The sequence below is a fragment of the Callithrix jacchus genome, chromosome 6 (assembly GCF_049354715.1).
Source record: "Callithrix jacchus isolate 240 chromosome 6, calJac240_pri, whole genome shotgun sequence".
Classification (NCBI taxonomy): domain Eukaryota; kingdom Metazoa; phylum Chordata; class Mammalia; order Primates; family Cebidae; genus Callithrix; species Callithrix jacchus.
This window is the reverse complement of record NC_133507.1, coordinates 127,699,884-127,720,315: the sequence shown is the minus strand read 5'-3', so window position 1 is coordinate 127,720,315 and position 20,432 is coordinate 127,699,884. Positions and strand designations below refer to the sequence as shown.

At 38.3% G+C, this 20,432-nt stretch overlaps 1 protein-coding gene across 38 annotated transcripts in view; it reads right to left on the bottom strand.

The window, feature by feature from the left end:
- The window catches only part of ZDBF2 (zinc finger DBF-type containing 2), a 50,610-nt gene that overhangs the window by 10,729 nt on the left and 19,449 nt on the right, over window positions 1–20,432 (bottom strand). For all 38 annotated transcript variants that reach the window (XR_013519071.1, XR_013519072.1, XM_035305437.3 and 35 more), the window contains one exon: window positions 18,112–18,239. Coding sequence is in view for 36 of the 38 variants with exons in the window: in XM_035305437.3 (XP_035161328.3) it covers window positions 18,112–18,239 (128 nt within the window). In the remaining 2 variants the exon portion in view is untranslated. The remainder of the gene's footprint in view (window positions 1–18,111; window positions 18,240–20,432) is intronic.

Below are 20,432 nucleotides of genomic sequence, written 5' to 3'. Positions count from 1 at the left end.
TAGAATCAACCTGAATACTCAGCAAGTGGGTACTGGTTAATAATTAATGGTACTTAATGAAATACAATATGGTTTTTAATAATAATAAAGCAGTTCTATCCATACAAATAAAAAGCAACTACTATAAACATTTTTAGTGAAAAGCAAGAATAGGCAGAATGCTACCACTGATGTGAAACAGAAGGGAAGAAAAACAATGTATTTAGAGTATCTGGAGAAGGGCACATACAACTGTAGAAGTGTAGAGGTAACACCACTTGTTGCCTCTAGGGTAGTGATTATAGGATGGGAGCAATTTAAGACTTACTTTTGAATGTGCCCTATGAATGATGTCTATGTCTATGATTTCCCATTCAAAAATTTAAATTCCATTATTTTTAAAAAGACTCAAATCTTTCATTATAAAATCAGTCTTTGAATCTCTTCCACCGGTATCAAGACAACATGCTTAACCAAAGCATTTTAGAGACTGCTCTTTCACGTATATAACCAGCTGACCTAATGATATTGCCATGGCCTTAATCCTTAAAGTCAGGCAAACATTCATTCACGTAACAACCATCTACTAAGGACTAAGGACTTATTACTACATTTCAGGCACTGTGCTAGGTACTAAGGCAAATTCAAAAAAAGATAAGCTGCCTCTTAACACCATTAAGTAGCTGCAGAAGACAGACACATTAAAAAAAATAACAATTCAAAGTGATAAGTATCATCACATCTAGACTTGCTTAAGGAAAAAAAAAGATTTAACCGTCACAGCCAAGAGGGGCCTAAGAGACATTACAAGTTAATGCAATGTAGTATCCTGGATGGGATTCTGACACAGAAAAAAAGTACAACTAAGAAAATCTTCGTTTAAGAAAACTAAGTTTAAGTAGAAACTAAGAAGTCTAAATAAACCATGGACTTTACTAATAGCAGTTCCTTACTCATAACAAATATACCCTGTTAATGTTAATAATAAAAAAACTGGGTGAGACGGTATTACAGGTGCACTCTGCACTATTTCCTCAATGTTTCCATTAATCTAAAACTTTGTTTATAAAGTAGCCTATAAAAATTAAAAATAGAATAATACCTTAAAATATATTGAATTGTTCCAATTTGAGATGTCATTTGCCATATGCAATTTCCTTTTAGCATAAGTATTGCTGTTACTATCTTTCCCATATAAATTTATTACCTGACGACTAATTTTAAATTTGGAAAATAAAAAAGTTATCCTGCATCAAAAGTATTGTGGTGTAGCAAAAAAAAAAAAAAATCCCAATTTTTCATACTTCTGAACAATGACATTGCAGCCAACCCACTTTACTCTAGTTTTCCAGAACCCTAGACAATACTCATTCATCTTAAGGACTATCACAACATTCTCAAAATAAAACCGATTTTGCAACATTAAGAAAAGAAAGAAAAGGGAGAAAAGAAAAGAAGGTAGAATCATAAAATCATACAGTTGGCAAAATCCCAAGAAAATCATGAACTACCATCTGGATGCTTTGATCTGCATCTATATCTGTGTGTGTACCTGTTTAACAATTAAATCATAATCCACATGTAACTTATCATTTGTAACTATACAATAACAAAAAAGCTCTCTAAAAATCTAACCACTAAGGCTTAAAACCCACTCTTTTGGCCAGGTGTGGTGGTTCATGCCTGTAATCCCACCACTTTGGAAAACTCAATTGGGAGCATCACTTGAAGCCAGGAGTTTGAGGCCAGCATGGACAACATAATGAGATCCTGTTACTACAAAAAATTTTAAAAATAAATTAGGTGACCAGGCGTAGTGGTTCACGCCTGTAATCCCAACACTTTGGGAGGCTGAGACAGGCAGATCACAAGGTCAGACATTCTAGACCAAAATGGCTAACACGGTGAAACCCCACCTCTACTAAAACATTAGCCAGGTAGGGTGGCACACACCTGTAGACCCAGCAGCACTCCAGCCTGGATGACAAAGCAAGACTCTGTCTAAATAAAATAAAATAAGCCAAGCATAGTGGTACATATCTATATTCCCAGATATTTGAGAGAGTAAAGAAGGAGGGTCACTTGAGCCCAGGAGTTTGAGACTACATGAGCTATAATCACACCACTGCACTCCAGCCTGGGCAACACAGTGAGACCCACAAACAAACAAAAAACAGCTAAACTCTTGAGCTAAAAAGAAAACATATTTAAAAGAATAGAATCTATGAAATTTGGCCAAAATAAAAATGTCATACTTTTAAATACTTCCATTAAGAAAAGAATTCATAAACACCAGGGCCACACAATTTAAGATGAAAAAATAACAACAAAATTGCTCACATAAGAAGGTAGATGAAATATATTACGAAAAGGAAAAAATTAAGGTGAAACAAAAATGAAGCAAGAGCTGATTTTCAGGAAAGCTAAAACAATAGAAAAACAATGTCTAGACAAGGGGGAAGAGAAAGAATTTTTTAAAAAATCATAAATCCTATAATTTAGAAAGCTTATACGTATATAATAAAATACTAGTGGCATGGGATTTTTAAAAAAGGAAACAAAACAGTATTCAAAACGAGAAATATGTACACTTATATACACAAATACGAGAACTTAGGTTATGACACAGGTGGTGACATTTTATAGCAGCAGCATAATTAGAGATACAAGAAGTACTTGCCAGGCACAGTGGCTCACACCTGTAATCCCAGCAACCTTGGGAGGCCGAGGTGGGTGGATCACCTGAGGTCAGGAGTTCAAAACCAGCCTTACTAACATGGTGAAACCCCACCTCTACTGAAAATACAAAATTAGCTGGGTGTGGTGGTGCATGCCTGTAATCCCAGCTACTTGGGAGGCTGAGGCAGGAGAATTGCTTGAACCCGGGAGACAGAAGTTACAGTGAGCCTAGATCTTGCCATTGCACTCCAGCCTGGGCAAAAAGAGTGAAACTCCGTCTCAAAAAAAAAGAAGTCCTGCCTCATACCACATATTAAAACAAACTCCAAGATGATTACACATATTTCAAAGAAAAAACAAAGGCATAAAGAAAAAGGTATAAAAGGAGCCATAAACAGAAATTCTCCTTACATCTGATTAAATAAAAAATTTTCATTTCTGTATGATAAAGAATAACATAAACAGTTAAAAGACAAACAATAGGTTCTGAAACAAAATCTCTAACACATTTAAAATGCAAAGGACTATTATTGATACTCAGATATTGCTAACAAATCCAAAATATACAAATAACAATAGAAAAACTGGCAAAGTATATTAACAAACATATCATAGAATAAAATACGGCCAATGAATATACAAAAAAGTTCTACCTGAAAATAGATTATATGGGATTATCAGTATGCATATCTACACGTTTTTGGTCTATTACGATGGGAGGGAAAAAAGAAGCTGATAATCCCAGTGTTAGCAAAAACTCCCTGAATCCTGCTCAGAGGGAGCCCATTTTAAAAATACAAAAACCAAAAAACTAAGAAATTACACTGATATCATACGAACAGCTAATCTACAGACCTTGTTTAAATTTTGCCAGTTGTCTTAACTCACGTCCTTTTCTTGGACCAGGAGCCAATCCAGAATCACACGCTGCATTTTGTTGTCAATATCTTCTTCGTTTTCCTACACCTTAAATAGTTCCTCAGTTTTTCTTTGTTTTTAAGCCTTGATGCTTTATTTATAAAGATCTGGCCAGTTAATTTATGGGATAGCCTTCAATTTGTGTCTGCCTGATATTTTCTTATGATTAAATTTCAGTCATACATTTTGGGCACGAATATCTTAGAATTGATGTTGTGCCCTTCTTAGTGTATGGAATCAGGAGACACATAATGTTGCCATATCATTTGGGTGATGTTAGCTTGAACCACTTGATTAAGGTACCGGCTGCCCAGTTACTCCACTGTGAAGTTACTGTTTTTCCTGTTGTAATTAATAAGGATCATATGGGGAAGGACTTTGAGACTATGTAACTATCCTCTTTCTTATCTTACTTTTACCCACTTATTTCATGCAACCATTAATGATCCTTTAATCAAAATTGTACCAAGAGGAAGAGCTTTTTTTTCTTTCTTTGAGACAGAGTCTCACTCTGTCACCAGGCGCCAGGCTGGAGTGCAGTGGTGCAATCTCGGCTCACTGCAACTTCCGCCTCCCAGGTTCAGGTAATTCTCCTTCCTTAGCCTCCCGAATAGCTGGGACTACAGGTGCACGCCACCATACCCAGCTAATTTCTGTATTTTTTAGTAGAAACAGGGTTTCACCATGTTGGTCGGGATGGTCTCAATCTCTTGACCTAGTGATCCCCCTGCCTTGGCCTCCCGATGTGCTGGAATTACAGGCATGAGCCACCATACCTGGCCAAGAAGAGCTTTAACTGGCAAATTGCATAAAAAGTCAAAACCCATAAGTGTGCTGTATTCAGAAAACCCATCTCATGTGCAAGGACACACATAGGCTAAAAATAAAGGGATGGAGGAAGATTTATCAAGCAAATGGAGAGCAAAAAAAAGCAGGAGTTGCAATCCTAGTCTCTGATAAAATAGATTTTAAACCAACAAAGATCAAAAGAGACAAAGAAGGACATTACATAATGGTAAAAGGATCAATGCAACAAGAGCTAACAATCCTAAATATATACATACCCAATGAAGACACAACGTACCAGAATCTCTGGGACACATTTAAAGATACATAAAGCAAGTTCTTAATGACCTTCAAAGAGACTTAGACTCCCACACAATAACAGTGGGAGACTTTAACACTCCACTGTCAATATTAGACAGATCAACAAGACAGAACATTAACAAGGATATCCAGTACTTGAACTCAGATCTGGACCAAGCCGACCTAAGAGACATCTGCAGAAATCTTCACCCCAAATCCACAGCATATACATTCTTCTCAGCACCACGTGGCACCTACTCTAAAACTGACCACATAATTGGAAGTAAATCACTCCTGAGCAAATGCAGAAGAATGGAAATCATAACAAACAGTCTCTCAGACCACAGTGCAATCAAATTGGAACTCAGAATTAAGAAACTAACTTCAGAACTGCACAACTTCATGGAAACTGAACAACTGGCTCCTGAATGTCAACTGGATAAACAACGAAAAGAGGAAGAAGTAAGGATGTTCTCTGAAACCAACAAGAATGAAGACACAACGTACCAGAATCTCTGGGACAGATTTAAAGCAGTGTCTAGAGGGAAACTTATAGCAATAAATACCCACATGAGAAGAGAGGAAATATCTAAAACTGATACCCTATCATCAAAATCGAAAGAGCTAGAGAAGCAAGATCAAAAAAACTCAAAAGCTAGCAGAAGACAAGAAATAACTAAGATCAGAGCAGAACTCAAGGACATAGACACAAAAAAACCCTTCAAAAAAAAAAATCAATAAATCCAGGAGCTGGTTTTCTGAAAAGATCAACAAGATTGATAGCGATTAATAAAAAAGAAATGGGAGAAGAATAAAATAGATGCAATAAAAAACAATAAATGTGGTATCACCACTGACTCCACAGAAATACAAACTACAATCAGAGATTACTACAAACAACTCCATGCACATAAACCAGTAAACCTGGAAGAAATGTATAAATTCCTGGACACTTGTACCCTCCTAAGCCAAAGCCAGGAAGAAGTTGAAACCTTGAACAGACCAATAACAAGGGCTAAAGTTGAGACAGCAATTAATAGCCTACCAACCAAAAAAGTCCAGGTTCAGACAGGTTCACAGCTGAATTCTACCAGATGTACAAAGAGGAGCTGGTACCATTCCTTCTGAAACTATTCCACACAATCCAAAAAGAGGGAATCCTTCCGAAATCACTTTATGAGACCAACATCATCCTGATACCAACACCCAGCAGGGACTCAACAAAAAAAGAAAACTTCAGGCCAATATCCATGATGAACATGAATGCAAAAATCTTAAATAAAATACTAGCAAACCAACTGCAACAACACACCAAAAAACGTATCCATCATGATCAAGTAGGCTTCATCCCAGGGATGCAAGGCTGTGAATATGAAAGTCTATAAATGTAATCCACCACATAAACAGAACCAAACACAAAAACCACAATTATCTTAATAGAGGCAGAGGCCTTCTATAAAATTCAACAGCCCTTTATGCTAAAAACTCTCAATAAACTAGGTATGAAAGGAATGTATCTCAAAATAATAAAAGCTATTTACAACAAACCTACAGCCAATATCATAGCGAATGGACAAAGAAACTAGAAGCAGGGAGCAAGATGACCATGTAGGAACAGCTCAGGATTGCAGCTCCCAGTAAAAGCGCAGAGGGTGAGTGGACGCCACATTTCCAGATGGATCTTTATTGCCTACAGACCAGGAGACACCCAGGCAGAGGAGCCACATGGGTAGCCAGCGTGGCTGTTTTGGTTGGCACAGCTGTTTTGCCAGCGTGTCGGCACAGCAGCTCTCCATACAAAATACACTCGTCTGGTTGCCCTTTTAAGCTGGCAATTGGAGCTCTGGGCAGGCAGATTAGCCCATTCATCTGATTAAACGGGACTGAAACTGAGAGTCAGGCCAGGAGATTCCCCGGCAAAAAAAGCACCACGAATCTCAGAGCCATTGTTTCAGCCGGCGCAGTTGGTGGCCGCATGGGAAATCACACAGATCCTGGCACCCTTTCAGCAGGCGACTGGAACACTTGGGAGAGAGTCAACCATTCAACTTTTAAAAAAAAAAAAAAAAAAAAAAGCTCTGAGGCAGGGAGCCAGCTGATCACACTCGGCGGGTCCCACCCCCACAAAAACAAACAAACAAAAACAGCAATTGGAAACACTCAGGGCTGAGAGTTTCCCGGCAAGCACATCTGAACCTGGGATGCACCAGCTGGGTGGGGGAGGGGTGTCTGCCATTACTGAGGCACTCCATCCCTACGGAGGTAGTCCACTGAGGCATCGTGCCGTTGCTGAGGAAACCCGCCATTGCCGAGGAAACCCACCATAACAGAGAGAGTCCGCATTAAGGAGGCAGGCCACCACAACGGAGGCAGTTCTAACCACACCCATACAAACAGGATTGCAGAGAAGTTCACAGGGCAACAGCAGCTCAGCAAAGCCTCTGCAGGCACACAGTGACTAGGCTGCCTCCTTGCTGGGCAGGGCAGCCCTGAAAAAAAAGGCAGCAGCATAACGGATACTCATAAATAAAGCCCTAACTCCCTGGGACAGAGCACCTGGGAAAAAAAAAAGGGGGGGTTATGAGTTCTGCAGCAGCAGACTTAAATGTACCTGCCTAGCAGCTCTGAATGAACAACGAAGCTCACAGCTCAGCACTTGAGCTCCTTTAAAGAACAGACCATCTCCTCAAGCAGCTCCCTGACCCCAGTATATCCAAAGAGTCACCTCACAAAGGACTGATCAGACTAACATTTGGCTGGCATCATTCTGGGACACAGATAGCAGAAGAAACTGGTAGCAACTCTTACTGTTCTGCAGCTGCTGCAGGTGATCCCCAGGCAAGCAGGGCCTGGACTGGACCTCAGCAGTCCTACAGCAGAGGGGCCAGACTGTTAGAAGGAAAACTAAGAAACAGAAATAACTTCATCATCAACAATCTGGATGTCCACACAAAGACCCAATCTGAAAATCAGCAACTACAAAGACGACAGGTGAATAAATCCACAAAGATGGGAAGAAACCAGCACAAAAAGGAGGAAAATATCCAAAACCAGAACACCTCTCCCCTACAAGGGATCACGACTCCTCACCAGCAAGGGAACAAAGCTAGATGAGAATGAGTGTCATGAAATGACAGAATCAGACTTCAGAAGGTGGGTAATGAGAAACTTCCGTGAGCTAAAAGAACATGTTCTAAATCAATGCAAAGAAACTAAGAACCTTGAAAAAAGATTTGATGAAATAATAAAACTGAACCACTTAGAGAGGAATATGAGTGAATTGTTGGAGCTGAAAAACACAACATGAGAACTTCACAAAGCATGCACAAGTTTCAACAGTCGAATTGACCACGCAGAAGAAAGGATATCAGAGGTCGAAGATCAACTCAATGAAATAAAACGAGAAGGGAAGATTAGAGAAAAAGTGCAAAAAGGAATGAACAAAGTCTCCAAGAAATATGGGACTATGTGAAAAGACCTAATCTACATTTGATAGGTGTACCTGAATGTGACGAAGAAAATGAATCCAAGCTGGAAAATACTCTTCAGGATATTATCCAGGAAAACTTCCCCAACCTAGCAAGGCAGGCCAATATTCAAGTCCAGGAAATACAGAGAACACCACAAAGACATTCCTCAAGAAGAGCAACCCCAAGGCATATAATTGTCAGATTCACCGGGGTTGAAATGAAGGAGAAAATGCTAAGGGCAGCCAGAGAGAAAGGTCGGATTACCCACAAAGGGAAGCCCATCAGACTCACAACAGATCTCTCGACAGAAACCCTACAAGCCAGAAGAGAGTGGGGGGGCAATATCCAACATCCTCAAAGAAAAGAACATTCAACCCAGAATTTCATATCCTGCCAAACTAAGCTTCATAAGTGAAGGAAAAATAAAATCCTTTGCAAATAAGCAAGTACTCAGAGATTTTGTCACCACCACACCTGTTTTACAAGAACTCCTGAAAGAGGCATTACACATAGAAAGGAACAACCAGTACCAGCCACTCCAAAAACATACCAAAAGGTAAAGAGGATCAACAAAATGAAGAATCAGCATCAACTAACAGGCAAAACAACCAGCTAGAATCAAAATGACAGTATCAAATTCACACATAACAATATTAACCCTAAATGTAAATGGACTAAATGCACCAATCAAAAGACACAGACTGGCAAATTGGATAAAAAAACAAAACCCATTGGTGTGCTGTATCCAGGAAACTCATCTCACATGTAAGGATACACAAAGGCTCAAAATAAAGGGATGGAGGAAGATTTACCAAACAAATGGAGAGCAAAAAAAAGGAGTTGCAATTCTCGTCTCTGATATAATAGACTTTAAAGCAACAAAGATCAAAAGAGACAAAGAAGAACATTACATAATGGTAAAAGGATGAATACAACAAGAAGAGCTAATGATCCTAAATATATACGGACCCTATACAGAAGCATACAGATACATAAGGCAAGTTCTTAATGACTTACAAAGAGACTTAGACTCCCACACAATAATAGTGGAAGACTTTAACACTCCACTGTCAATATTAGACAGATCAACAAGACAGAAAATTAACAAGGATATCGAGGACATGAACTCAGACCTTGAACAAGCAAACTTCATAAACATTTACAGAACTCTCCACCCCAAAATCCACAGAATATACATTCTTCTCAGCTCCACATCACACCTACTCTAAAATTGACCACATAATTGGAAGTAAATCACTCCTCAGGAAATGCAGAACAGAAATCGTAACAAACAGTCTCTCAGACCACAGACCACAGTGCAATCAAGTTAGAACTCAGAATTCAGAAACTAACTCGAACTGCACAGCTTCATGGAAACTGAACACTTGCTCTTGAATGTTGACTGGACAAACAATAAAATGAAGGCAGAAATAAAGAAGTTCTTTGAAACCAACAAGAATGAAGACACATCATACCAGAATCTCCGGGACACATTTAAAGCAGTCTCTAGAGGAAAATATATAGCAATAAGTGCCCACAAGAGAAGAGTGGAGAGATCCAAAATTGACACCCTATCAGCAAAATTGAAAGAGCTAGAGGAGCAAGATCAAAAAAACTCAAAACCTAGCAGAAGACAAGAAATAACTAAGATCAGAGCAGAACTGAAGAAGACAGAGACATATAAAACCCTTCAAGAAAAATCAATAGGCCGGGCGCGGTGGCTCAAGCCGGTAATCCCAGCACTTTGGGAGGCCGAGGCGGGTGGATCACGAGGTCAACAGATCAAGCCCATCTTGGTCAACATGGTGAAACCCCGTCTCTACTAAAATTACAAAAAATTAGCTGGGCACGGTGGTGCGTGCCTGTAATCCCAGCTGCTCGGGAGGCTGAGGCAGGAGAATTGCCTGAACCCAGGAGGCGGAGATTGCGGTGAGCCGAGATTGCGCCATTGCACTCCAGCCTGGATAACAAGAGCGAAACTCCGTCCCAAAAAAAAAAAAAAAAAATCAATTAAATCCAGGAGCTGGTTTTTCGAAAAGATCAACAAAATAGACCACTAGCCAGATTAATAAAAAAGAAAAGAGAGAACAACCAAATAGATGCAATAAAAAATGATAAAGGGGAAATCACGACAGATTCCACAGAAATTCAAACCATCATCAGAGAATATTACAAACAACTCTATGCACATAAACTAGTAAACCTGGAAGAAATGGATAAATTCCTGGACACTTGCCTCCTCCCAAGCCTAAACCAGGAAGAAGTCGAAACCATGAATAGACCAATAACAAGATCTGAAGTTGAGGCAGCAATTAAGAGCCTACCACACAAAAAAAGCCCTGGTCCAGATGGGTTCACAGCCGAATTCTACCAGACACACAGAGGAACTGTTACCATTCCTTCTGAAACTATTCCAAATAATCCGAAAAGACAGAATCCTTCCCAAATCATTTTATAAGACCAACATCATCCTGATACCAAAACCCGGCAGAGACTCAACAAGAAAAGAAAACTTCAGGCCAATATCCATGATGAACATAGATGCAAAAATCTTCAATAAAATACTGACAAGCCGATTGCAACAGCACATCAAAAAGCTTATCCACCATGATGAAGTAGGATTCATCCAGGGGATGCACGGCTGCTTCAACATATGCAAGTCTATAAACGTAATTCACCACAAAAACAGAACCAAAGACAAAAACCACATGATTATCTCCATTGATGCAGAGAAGGCCTTTGACAAATTTCAACAGCCCTTTATGCTAAAAACCCTCAATAAACTCGGTATTGATGAAATGTATCTCAAAATAATAAAAGCTATTTATGACAAACCAACAGCCAATATCATACTGAATGGGCAAAAACTGGAAGCATTCCCTTTGAAATCCGGCACTAGACAAGGATGCCCTCTTTCACCACTCCTATTCAATACAGTACTGGAAGTTCTAGCCAGAGCAATCAGGCAAGAAAAAGAAATAAAGGATATTCAGATAGGAAAGAAGGAAGCCAAATTGTCTCTATTTGCAGACGACATGATAGTATATCTAGAAGACCCCATCGTCTCAGCCCAAAATCTCCTGAAACTGATAAGCAACTTCAGCCAAGTCTCAGGATATAAAATCAATGTGCAAAAATCACAAGCATTCCTATACACCAATAAAAGACTTAAAGAGAGCCAAATCAAGAACGAACTGCCATTCACAATTGCTACAAAGAGAGTAAAATACCAGTATATCTAGAAGACCCCATCGTCTCAGCCCAAAAACCCTGAAACTGATAAGCAACTTCAGCAAAGCCTCAGGATACAAAATCAATGTGCAAAAATCACAAGCATTCCTATACACCAATAAAAGACTTAAAGAGAGCCAAATCAAGAACGAACTGCCATTCACAATTGCTACAAAGAGAATAAAATACCTAGGAATACAACAGGGAACATAAAGGACCTCTTCAAGGAAAACTACAAAACACTGCTCAACAAAATAAGAGAGGACACAAACAGATGGAGAAACATTTCATGTTCATGGTTAGGAAGAATCAATATCATGAAAATGGCCATACTGCCCAAAGTAATTTATAGATTACAATGCTATCCCCATCAAGCTACCAATGACCTTCTTCACAGAACTGGAAAAAGCCACCTTAAACTTCATATGGAACCGAAAGAGAGCCCACATAGCCAAGTCAATTCTAAGCAAAAAGAACACAGCGGGAGGCATCACACTACCAGACTTCAAACTATACTACAAGGCTACAGTAATCAAAACAGCATGGTACTGGTACCAAAACAGAGATATATACCAATGGAACAGAACAGAGGCCTCGGAGGCAATACAACATATCTACAACCATACAATCTTTGATAAACCTGACAAAAACAAGCAATGGGGAAAGGATTCCCTGTTTAATAAACAGTGTTGGGAAAACTGGCTAGCTATGTGCGGAAAGCAGAAACAGGACCCATTCCTGACACCTTACACTAAAATTAACTCCAGATGGATTAAAGACCTAAACGTAAGACCTAACACCATAAAAACCCTAGAAGAAAATCTAGGCAAAACCATTCAGGGCATAGGAGTAGGCAAGGACTCCATGACCAAAACACCAAAAGCATTAGCAACAAAAGCCAAAATAGACAAATGGGACCTAATCAAACTCCACAGCTTCTGCACAGCAAAAGAAACAGTCATTAGAGTGAATCAGCAACCAACAGAATGGGAAAAAATTTTTGCAGTTTACCCATCTGACAAAGGGCTGATATCTAGAATTTACAAAGAACTCAAACAGATTTACAAGAAAACAAACAAACAAGCCCATTCAAAACTGGGCAAAGGATATGAACAAACACTTTACAAAAGAAGACATATATGAGGCCAACAATCATATGAAAAAATGCTCATCGTCACTGGTCATTAGAGAAATGCAAATCAAAACCACACTGAGATACCATCTCACGCCAGTCAGAATGGCAATCATTAAAAAAATCTGGAGACAACAGATGCTGGAGAGGATGTGGAAAAATAGGAACACTTTTACACTGCTGGTGGGATTGTAAATTAGTTCAATTATTGTGGAAGAGAGTGTGGCGATTCCTCATGGACCTAGAAATAAAAATTCCATTTGACTAAGCAATCCCCTTACTGGGTATATATATCCAAAGGACTATAAAGTGTTGGACTGTAAGGACACATGCACACGAATGTTCATTGCAGCACTGTTTACAATAGCAAAGACCTGGAATCAACCCAAATGCCCATCAATGATAGACTGGACAGGGAAAATGTGGCATATATACACCATGGAGTATTATGCAGCAATCAGAAATGATGAGTTCGTGTCCTTTATGGGAACATGGATGAACGTGGAGAACATTCTCAGCAAACTGACACAAGAACAGAAAAGGAAATACCATGTTCTCACTCATAGGTGGGTGTTGAACAATGAGAACACAGGGACACAGGGAGGGGAGTACTACACACAGGGGTCAGTTGGGGGGAATAAGGGAGGGACAGCAGGGGGTGGGGAGTTGGGGACAGATAGCATGGGGAGAAATGCCAGATATAGGTGAAGGGGAGGAAGGCAGCAAATCACACTGCCACGTATGTACCTATACAACTATCTTTCATGTTCTTCACATGTACCCCAAAACCTAAAATGAAATAAAAAATGAATTAATTAAAAGTAAAATTAAAAAAAAAACCTGGAAGCATTCCCTTTGAAATCTGGAACTAGACAAGTATGCCCTCTGTCACCACTCCTATTCAATATAGTATTGGAAGTTCTAGCCAGAGCAATTAGGGAAGAAAAAAACATAAAGGGTATTCAATTAGGAAAAGAGGAAGTCAAATTGTCTCTATTTGCAGGTGACGTGATTGTGTATTTAGAAGACGCTATCACCTATCAGCCAAAAATCTCCTTCAATTGATAAGCAACTTCAGCAAAGTCTCAGGATACAAAATCAACGTGCAGAAATCACAAGCATTTCTATACACCAATAACAGACTAACTGCGAGCCAAATCATGAGCAAACTCCTATTCACAATTGCTACCAAGAGAATAAAATACCTAAGAATACAACTAACAAAGGATGTAAAGGACCTCTTCAAGGGAACTACAAACCACTGCTCAAGGACATAAGAGAGGACACAAACAAATGGAAAAACATTCCATGCTTATGGGTAGGAAGAATCAATATCGTGAAAATGGCCATACTGCCCAAAGTAATCTACAGATTCAACACTATCCCCCTCAAGCTACCAATTACCTTCTTCACAGAATTGGAAAAAACCACCTGGAATCAAATGAGAGCCTGCATAGCCAAGACAATTCTAAGCAAAAAGAACAAAGCCAGAGGCATCATGCTACCTGATTTCAAACTATACTACAAAGCTACCACAATCAAAACAGCCTGGTACTGGTACCAAAACAGAGATATAGACCAATGGAACAGAACAGAGGCCTTGGAGGCAACACTGCACATCTACAACCATCTCATCTTTGACAAACCTGACAAAAACAAGCAATGGGGAAAGGATTCCCTGTTTAATAAATGGTGCTGGGAAAACTGGCTAGCGGTGTGCAGAAAGCAGAAACTGGACCCCTTCCTGATACGTTACACTAAAATTAACTCCAGATGGATTAAGGACTTATGTATAAGACCTAATACCATAAAAAAAGAAAACCTAGGCAAAACCATTCAGGACACAGGCATAGGCAAGGACTTCATGACTAAAACAGCAAAAGCACTAGCAACAAAAGCCAAAATAGACAAATGGAACCTAATTAAATCCCAGAGCTTCTGTACAGCAAAAGAAACAATCATTAGAGTGAACCAGCAACCAACAGAATGGGAAAAAAATTTTGCAAGCTACCCATCTGACAAGGGCTAATATCCAGAATCTACAAAGAACTAAAACAGATTTAGAAGAAAAAACAAACAAACCCATCCAAAAGTGGGAGAAGGATATGAACAGACACTTTTCAAAAGAAGACATATGTGAGGCCAACAAACATATGAAAAAATGCTCATCATCACTGATTTTTAGAGAAATGCAAATCAAAACCACATTGAGATACCATCTCACACAAGTTACAATGGTGATCATTACAAAATCTGGAGACAGAGACTGGAGAGGGTGTGGAGAAATAGAAACACTTTTACACTGTTGGTGGGTGTGTAAATTAGTTCAGCCATAGTGGAAGACAGTGTGGTGCTTCCTCAAGGACATAGAAATAGCAATTCTATTTGACCCAGCAATCCCATTACTGCATATATACCCAAAGGATTATAAATCATTCTATTGTAAAGATACATGCATACATACGTTCATAGCGACACTGTTTACAATAGCAGAGACCTAGAATCAACCCAAATGCCCATTGAAGATAGACTGGACAAGGAAAATGTGCACATATACACCATGGAATACTATGCAGCCATAAAAAAATGATGAGTTCATGTCCTCTGTAGGGACACAGATGAATCTGAAAACCATCATTCTCAGCAAACTGAAACAAGAACAGGAAATCAAACACCTTATGTTCTCACTCATAGGTGGATGTTGAACAATGAGAACACATGGACACAGGCAGGGAAGCATCACACACTGGGGTCTGCTGGGGGGACCAAGGGAGGGAAAGTGAGGGGTGGGGCGGGGATCGGAGAACATGGGGAGAAATGCCAGATGTAGGTGATGGGGGGATGGAGGCAGCAAACCACATTGCCATGTGTGTACCTATGCAACAATCCTAAATGATCTGTACATGTACCCAAGAACCTAAAGTACAATAAAAAAGGAAAGAAAGAAGAAGAGCTTTACTTGTTCTTTCCTTTATTTATTCAAGAATTTAATATTTATGTATATCATTGGAGAGTCATGCATATTTCTTTTATTCTATGGGTTTTAATTTGTTATTTTTTATTTATTTTGTTGCTCAAATTGTTTGTGGACATTTGAAATCCTTGCTAGACACTTTCTAGAAGGCTATTATTAATTTATACTCACACCAGCAGCAAAAGAGAATGTTTATTTCCTGTAACTGTTGCTAACACTGGGATTATCAGCTTCTTTTTTCCCTCCCAACATAATAGGCCAAAAACACGTAGATATGCACACTGATAATCCCGTATAATCTATTTTCAGGTAGAACTTTTTTGTATATTCATTGGCCGTATTTTATTCTATGATATGTTTGTTAATATACTTTGCCCGTTTTTCTATTGTTATTTGTATATTTTGGATTTGTTAGCAATATCTGAGTATCAATAATAGTCCTTTGCATTTTAAATGTGCTAGAGATTTTGTTTCAGAACCTATTGTTTGTCTTTTAACTGTTTATGTTATTCTTTATCATACAGAAATGAAAATTTTTTATTTAATCAGATGTAAGGAGAATTTCTGTTTATGGCTCCTTTTATACCTTTTTCTTTATGCCTTTGTTTTTTCTTTGAAATATGTGTAATCATCTTGGAGTTTGTTTTAATATGTGGTATGAGGCAGGACTTCTTTTTTTTTGAGACGGAGTTTCACTCTTTTTGCCCAGGCTGGAGTGCAATGGCAAGATCTAGGCTCACTGTAACTTCCGTCTCCCGGGTTCAAGCAATTCTCCTGCCTCAGCCTCCCAAGTAGCTGGGATTACAGGCATGCACCACCACACCCAGCTAATTTTGTATTTTCAGTAGAGGTGGGGTTTCACCATGTTAGTAAGGCTGGTTTTGAACTCCTGACCTCAGGTGATCCACCCACCTCGGCCTCCCAAGGTTGCTGGGATTACAGGTGTGAGCCACTGTGCCTGGCAAGTACTTCTTGTATCTCTAATTATGCTGCTGCTATAAAATGTCACCACCTGTGTCATAACCTAAGTTCTCGTATTTGTGTATATAAGTGTACATATTTCTCGTTTTGAATACCGTTTTGTTTCCTTTTTTAAAAATCCCATGCCACTAGTATTTTATTATATACGTATAAGCTTTCTAAATTATAGGATTTATGATTTTTTAAAAAATTCTTTCTCTTCCCCCTTGTCTAGACATTGTTTTTCTATTGTTTTAGCTTTCCTGAAAATCAGCTCTTGCTTCATTTTTGTTTCACCTTAATTTTTTCCTTTTCGTAATATATTTCATCTACCTTCTTATGTGAGCAATTTTGTTGTTATTTTTTCATCTTAAATTGTGTGGCCCTGGTGTTTATGAATTCTTTTCTTAATGGAAGTATTTAAAAGTATGACATTTTTATTTTGGCCAAATTTCATAGATTCTATTTCTTTTAAATATGTTTTCTTTTTAGCTCAATAGTTTAGCTGTTTTTTGTTTGTTTGTGGGTCTCACTGTGTTGCCCAGGCTGGAGTGCAGTGGTGTGATTATAGCTCATGTAGTCTCAAACTCCTGGGCTCAAGTGACCCTCCTGCTTCAGCCTCTCGAGTATCTGGGACTACTCTTGAGTGTCTGGTGAAACCTGGTCTCTAGTAAATATACAAAAAGAAATTAGGCAGGTGCAGTGGCGGGTGCCTGTAATCCCAGTTACTTAGGAGACTGAGGTAGGAAGAATTGCTTGAACCTGGGAGGTGAAGGTTGCAGTGAACTGAGATCGTGCCACTGTACTCCAGCCTGGGTGACAGAGCAAGACTCTGTCTCAAAAGAAAAAAAACCTGGAAATTTACACTGACCCCAGGATAGGATTCTATCTTCCCACCAGCTAAGAAACCATCTTGTTTTCCTGTAAGTATTCCTCATTAAAATATTTTTGCCATTTCTAAGGTACACGTTAGTGATCTGCAAAACAGAGAAGTTTATTCCTTTTTCTACTAACTGGTATACCTCTCAGCTAATTCTGCAGAGATGTGCTAATAATCTATTTTTACCTTATCTTGTACAGCTAGAGCTACAAACTTACTATAGTATTTAATCTGATTTTCTACCAATGTTTTTCTTTAACATAGGGCATTAACTCCTAAATGTTATCAAAATAATTATTTTTATTAAAAACAACTAAAATTGATACAATAATAGCTAACAAGATACAGTCAGATTATTTAAAAAGGCAATTTCTTTTGATATCCCTTTTACTCAGAATTAGCAAAAGTTTTTATTAATGTGGAATTGACTCAGTTTTGACTTGATGTCCTTATTCTGCTATCGTCACCAGCTTTTGTTACTAATCTTTTAAAAACTATTTCTTCTTCCTTTTCCCCCTGCTTAGTCCTATAACATACTTACAAAACATCTTAATGATATATAATTATTTATTAGGCTAAGACTTTTACTTAGAGAAAAAAAACATAGTGTAGTCCCTATTTTCTGTAGTGAAATTTCTTACTTAAGCTAAGAAAAATTTAACATTGCAAATGAAAGTTACTAAAATTTCACTTGATATTCCTTGACTCAAAGATTCACTTTAAAGTATTGATGGGACATGAACACAAACACCTACTGTAATATGTACTTATGTATAAGTATTATTCCAATCAGCTACTTTACCTGTTCTCTTGACAATGATATGGATGGTGCTGCAGTACATCTTGTAAGAAACGTTCCATCAAACTACTGGTACATATTTGACGTCTACTCTGTCTGGTCAGACTCCTGTGCTGAGCACTGAACAAATGCTATAAAGAAAAAAGAAATGGAATATTTTCAAATGGGTAGTACTCAATAGTGAGGGCTTGACAAAATGGATTCACTTATACACTCCTGGTAAAATTATGAACTGATATCTTTTCTATAAAGCAATTCTGAAATTTGCATCTAAAAACCATAAAACTACTTTACTTTCCCTTAGGTAAAATAATGAGATTTTTAAAAAATATAACCTAAGGAAATAGTCTTAAAAGTAAATGATTCATGCAAAAAGATGCTGCTATCATAGTATAACCAAAAACTGGAAACCTCGTTAAGTTTCTAACAGTAAAATACTTCAATTATAATAGGCTCTAAGACATAATACTATACAGCTATCTAAAATAATACAAAGAATTTTAACAACATGGAGAAATGTTACATATTAAGAAAAAATGAGGGATGCAAAAGTCACATGTATGGTTTCATCTGAAACTACAGTTTAAAAACATACAGACAAGTAAATGGAAGAAATTACAGTAGTCCCCTATTATCCGCAGGGGATTTGTTCCAAGACCCCCAGTGGATCCCTTAAATGGTGGATAGTACCAAACCTATATACTACGTTTTTCCTTATGTACCTATGATAAAGATTAATTTATAAACTAGGCACAGTAAGAGATTAACGACAATAACTGATAATGAAATAAAACAATTATAACAATATACTGCAATAAAAGTAACATAAGGGTTACGAGAATACAAGCACTGTGATAGCCAACAGTCGCAAGAGTCGATCTAATAACCAAGACAGCTACTGAGTGACTAGCGGGCAGGTGGTATGTACAGCAGGAATATGCTGGACAAACGGATGATTCATTTCCTGAGTGGGACAATGAGTGACAGCAAAGTATTTCATCACGATACTCAGAATGACGTGCAATTTACTTGCCCATTTATTTCTGAAATTTTCCATTTAATATTTTTAAGCCACGTTTGGCTGTGGGTAACTGAAACCAACCACAGATAAGGGGGGACTACTGTATGCCAAACCTTACTAATATTGACATCAGCATGGTACAGTTATAGGTAGTTTTCAATTTTTCTTATAAATTTGTATATTTTTCAATGAGTAGATCTTTTTAAAAATAAAAATCTGTTAAGAGAGAGAACAGGGTTGGATTATTGTATTAAAAGAGGTCAAAGATCAACTGACAGAAAATGCCCCTTTATTTTCTTTCCGAGATTAAAAATCCTAACTTAAACAGAAAATTAAAATAAACACACTAAATTTTTCAGTTTTGTAATTCTCTCCAAAGTTAGAAAGATTTTTCCTTTGCTAATATTACTTAGTAGACTAGCAAGGAGAATGTGAAAAATTCTACCTACAGAGCACCTTGTACCAAACACAGTGCTATTCCATTTCCACAGTAATCTTCATTGACTTTTCATTGAGTAAGGATATTGTCCCCATTTAGCATGAAAAGACTAAGGCACAAAGAATTAGAGTAAACTGGGCTGGGCGCAGTGGCTCATACCTGTAATCCCAGCACTTTGGGAAGCTGAGGTGGGCAGATCACCTGAGGTCAGGAGTCTGAGACCAGCCTGGCCAACATGGCGAAACCCTGTCTCTACTAAAAAATATTAAAATATTACCTGGGCGTGGTGGTACATGCAGGTAGTCCTAGCTACTTGGGAGGCTGAGGCAGGAGAATTGCTTGAACCCTGGAGGCAGAGGTTGCAGTGAGCCAAGACTGCATCACTGCACTCCAACCTTGGTGACAGAGTGAGACTCTGTCTCCAAAAAAAAAAAAACAGAAAGAAAAAGAAAAAAAAGAAATTAGAGTAAACTGCCCAAATTTTTATACTGAGCCAACAGCAAGGCCAGGAATTGAATCTAAAGCTTCTCTTTCATTGTATCATGTTAGCAAATGGCATAGTTCTAACACGTTATTTACAATTTAATAGTGCATTTTAATTTAACAATACTTAGAAAATATGTATCTCAGTAAAGGTGCTCAAAGAACTTAAAACAGGTTGCTAACTCCTGGCTACTATTACAACTCTTGCAATTATTTTCTTCCATGTTGACTTCAGAGGTCCATGCTAGTGCTCCTAGCCCCAGGAACAATCTAAATTATGACACTTTCAAAATCTTGCTGCAAAACTCTCCACTGTCCAGGACCGATCGCCAGAGTTAGACTGCCTGGTGGTTAAAGGGGACAAATGCACAAGGAAACAAA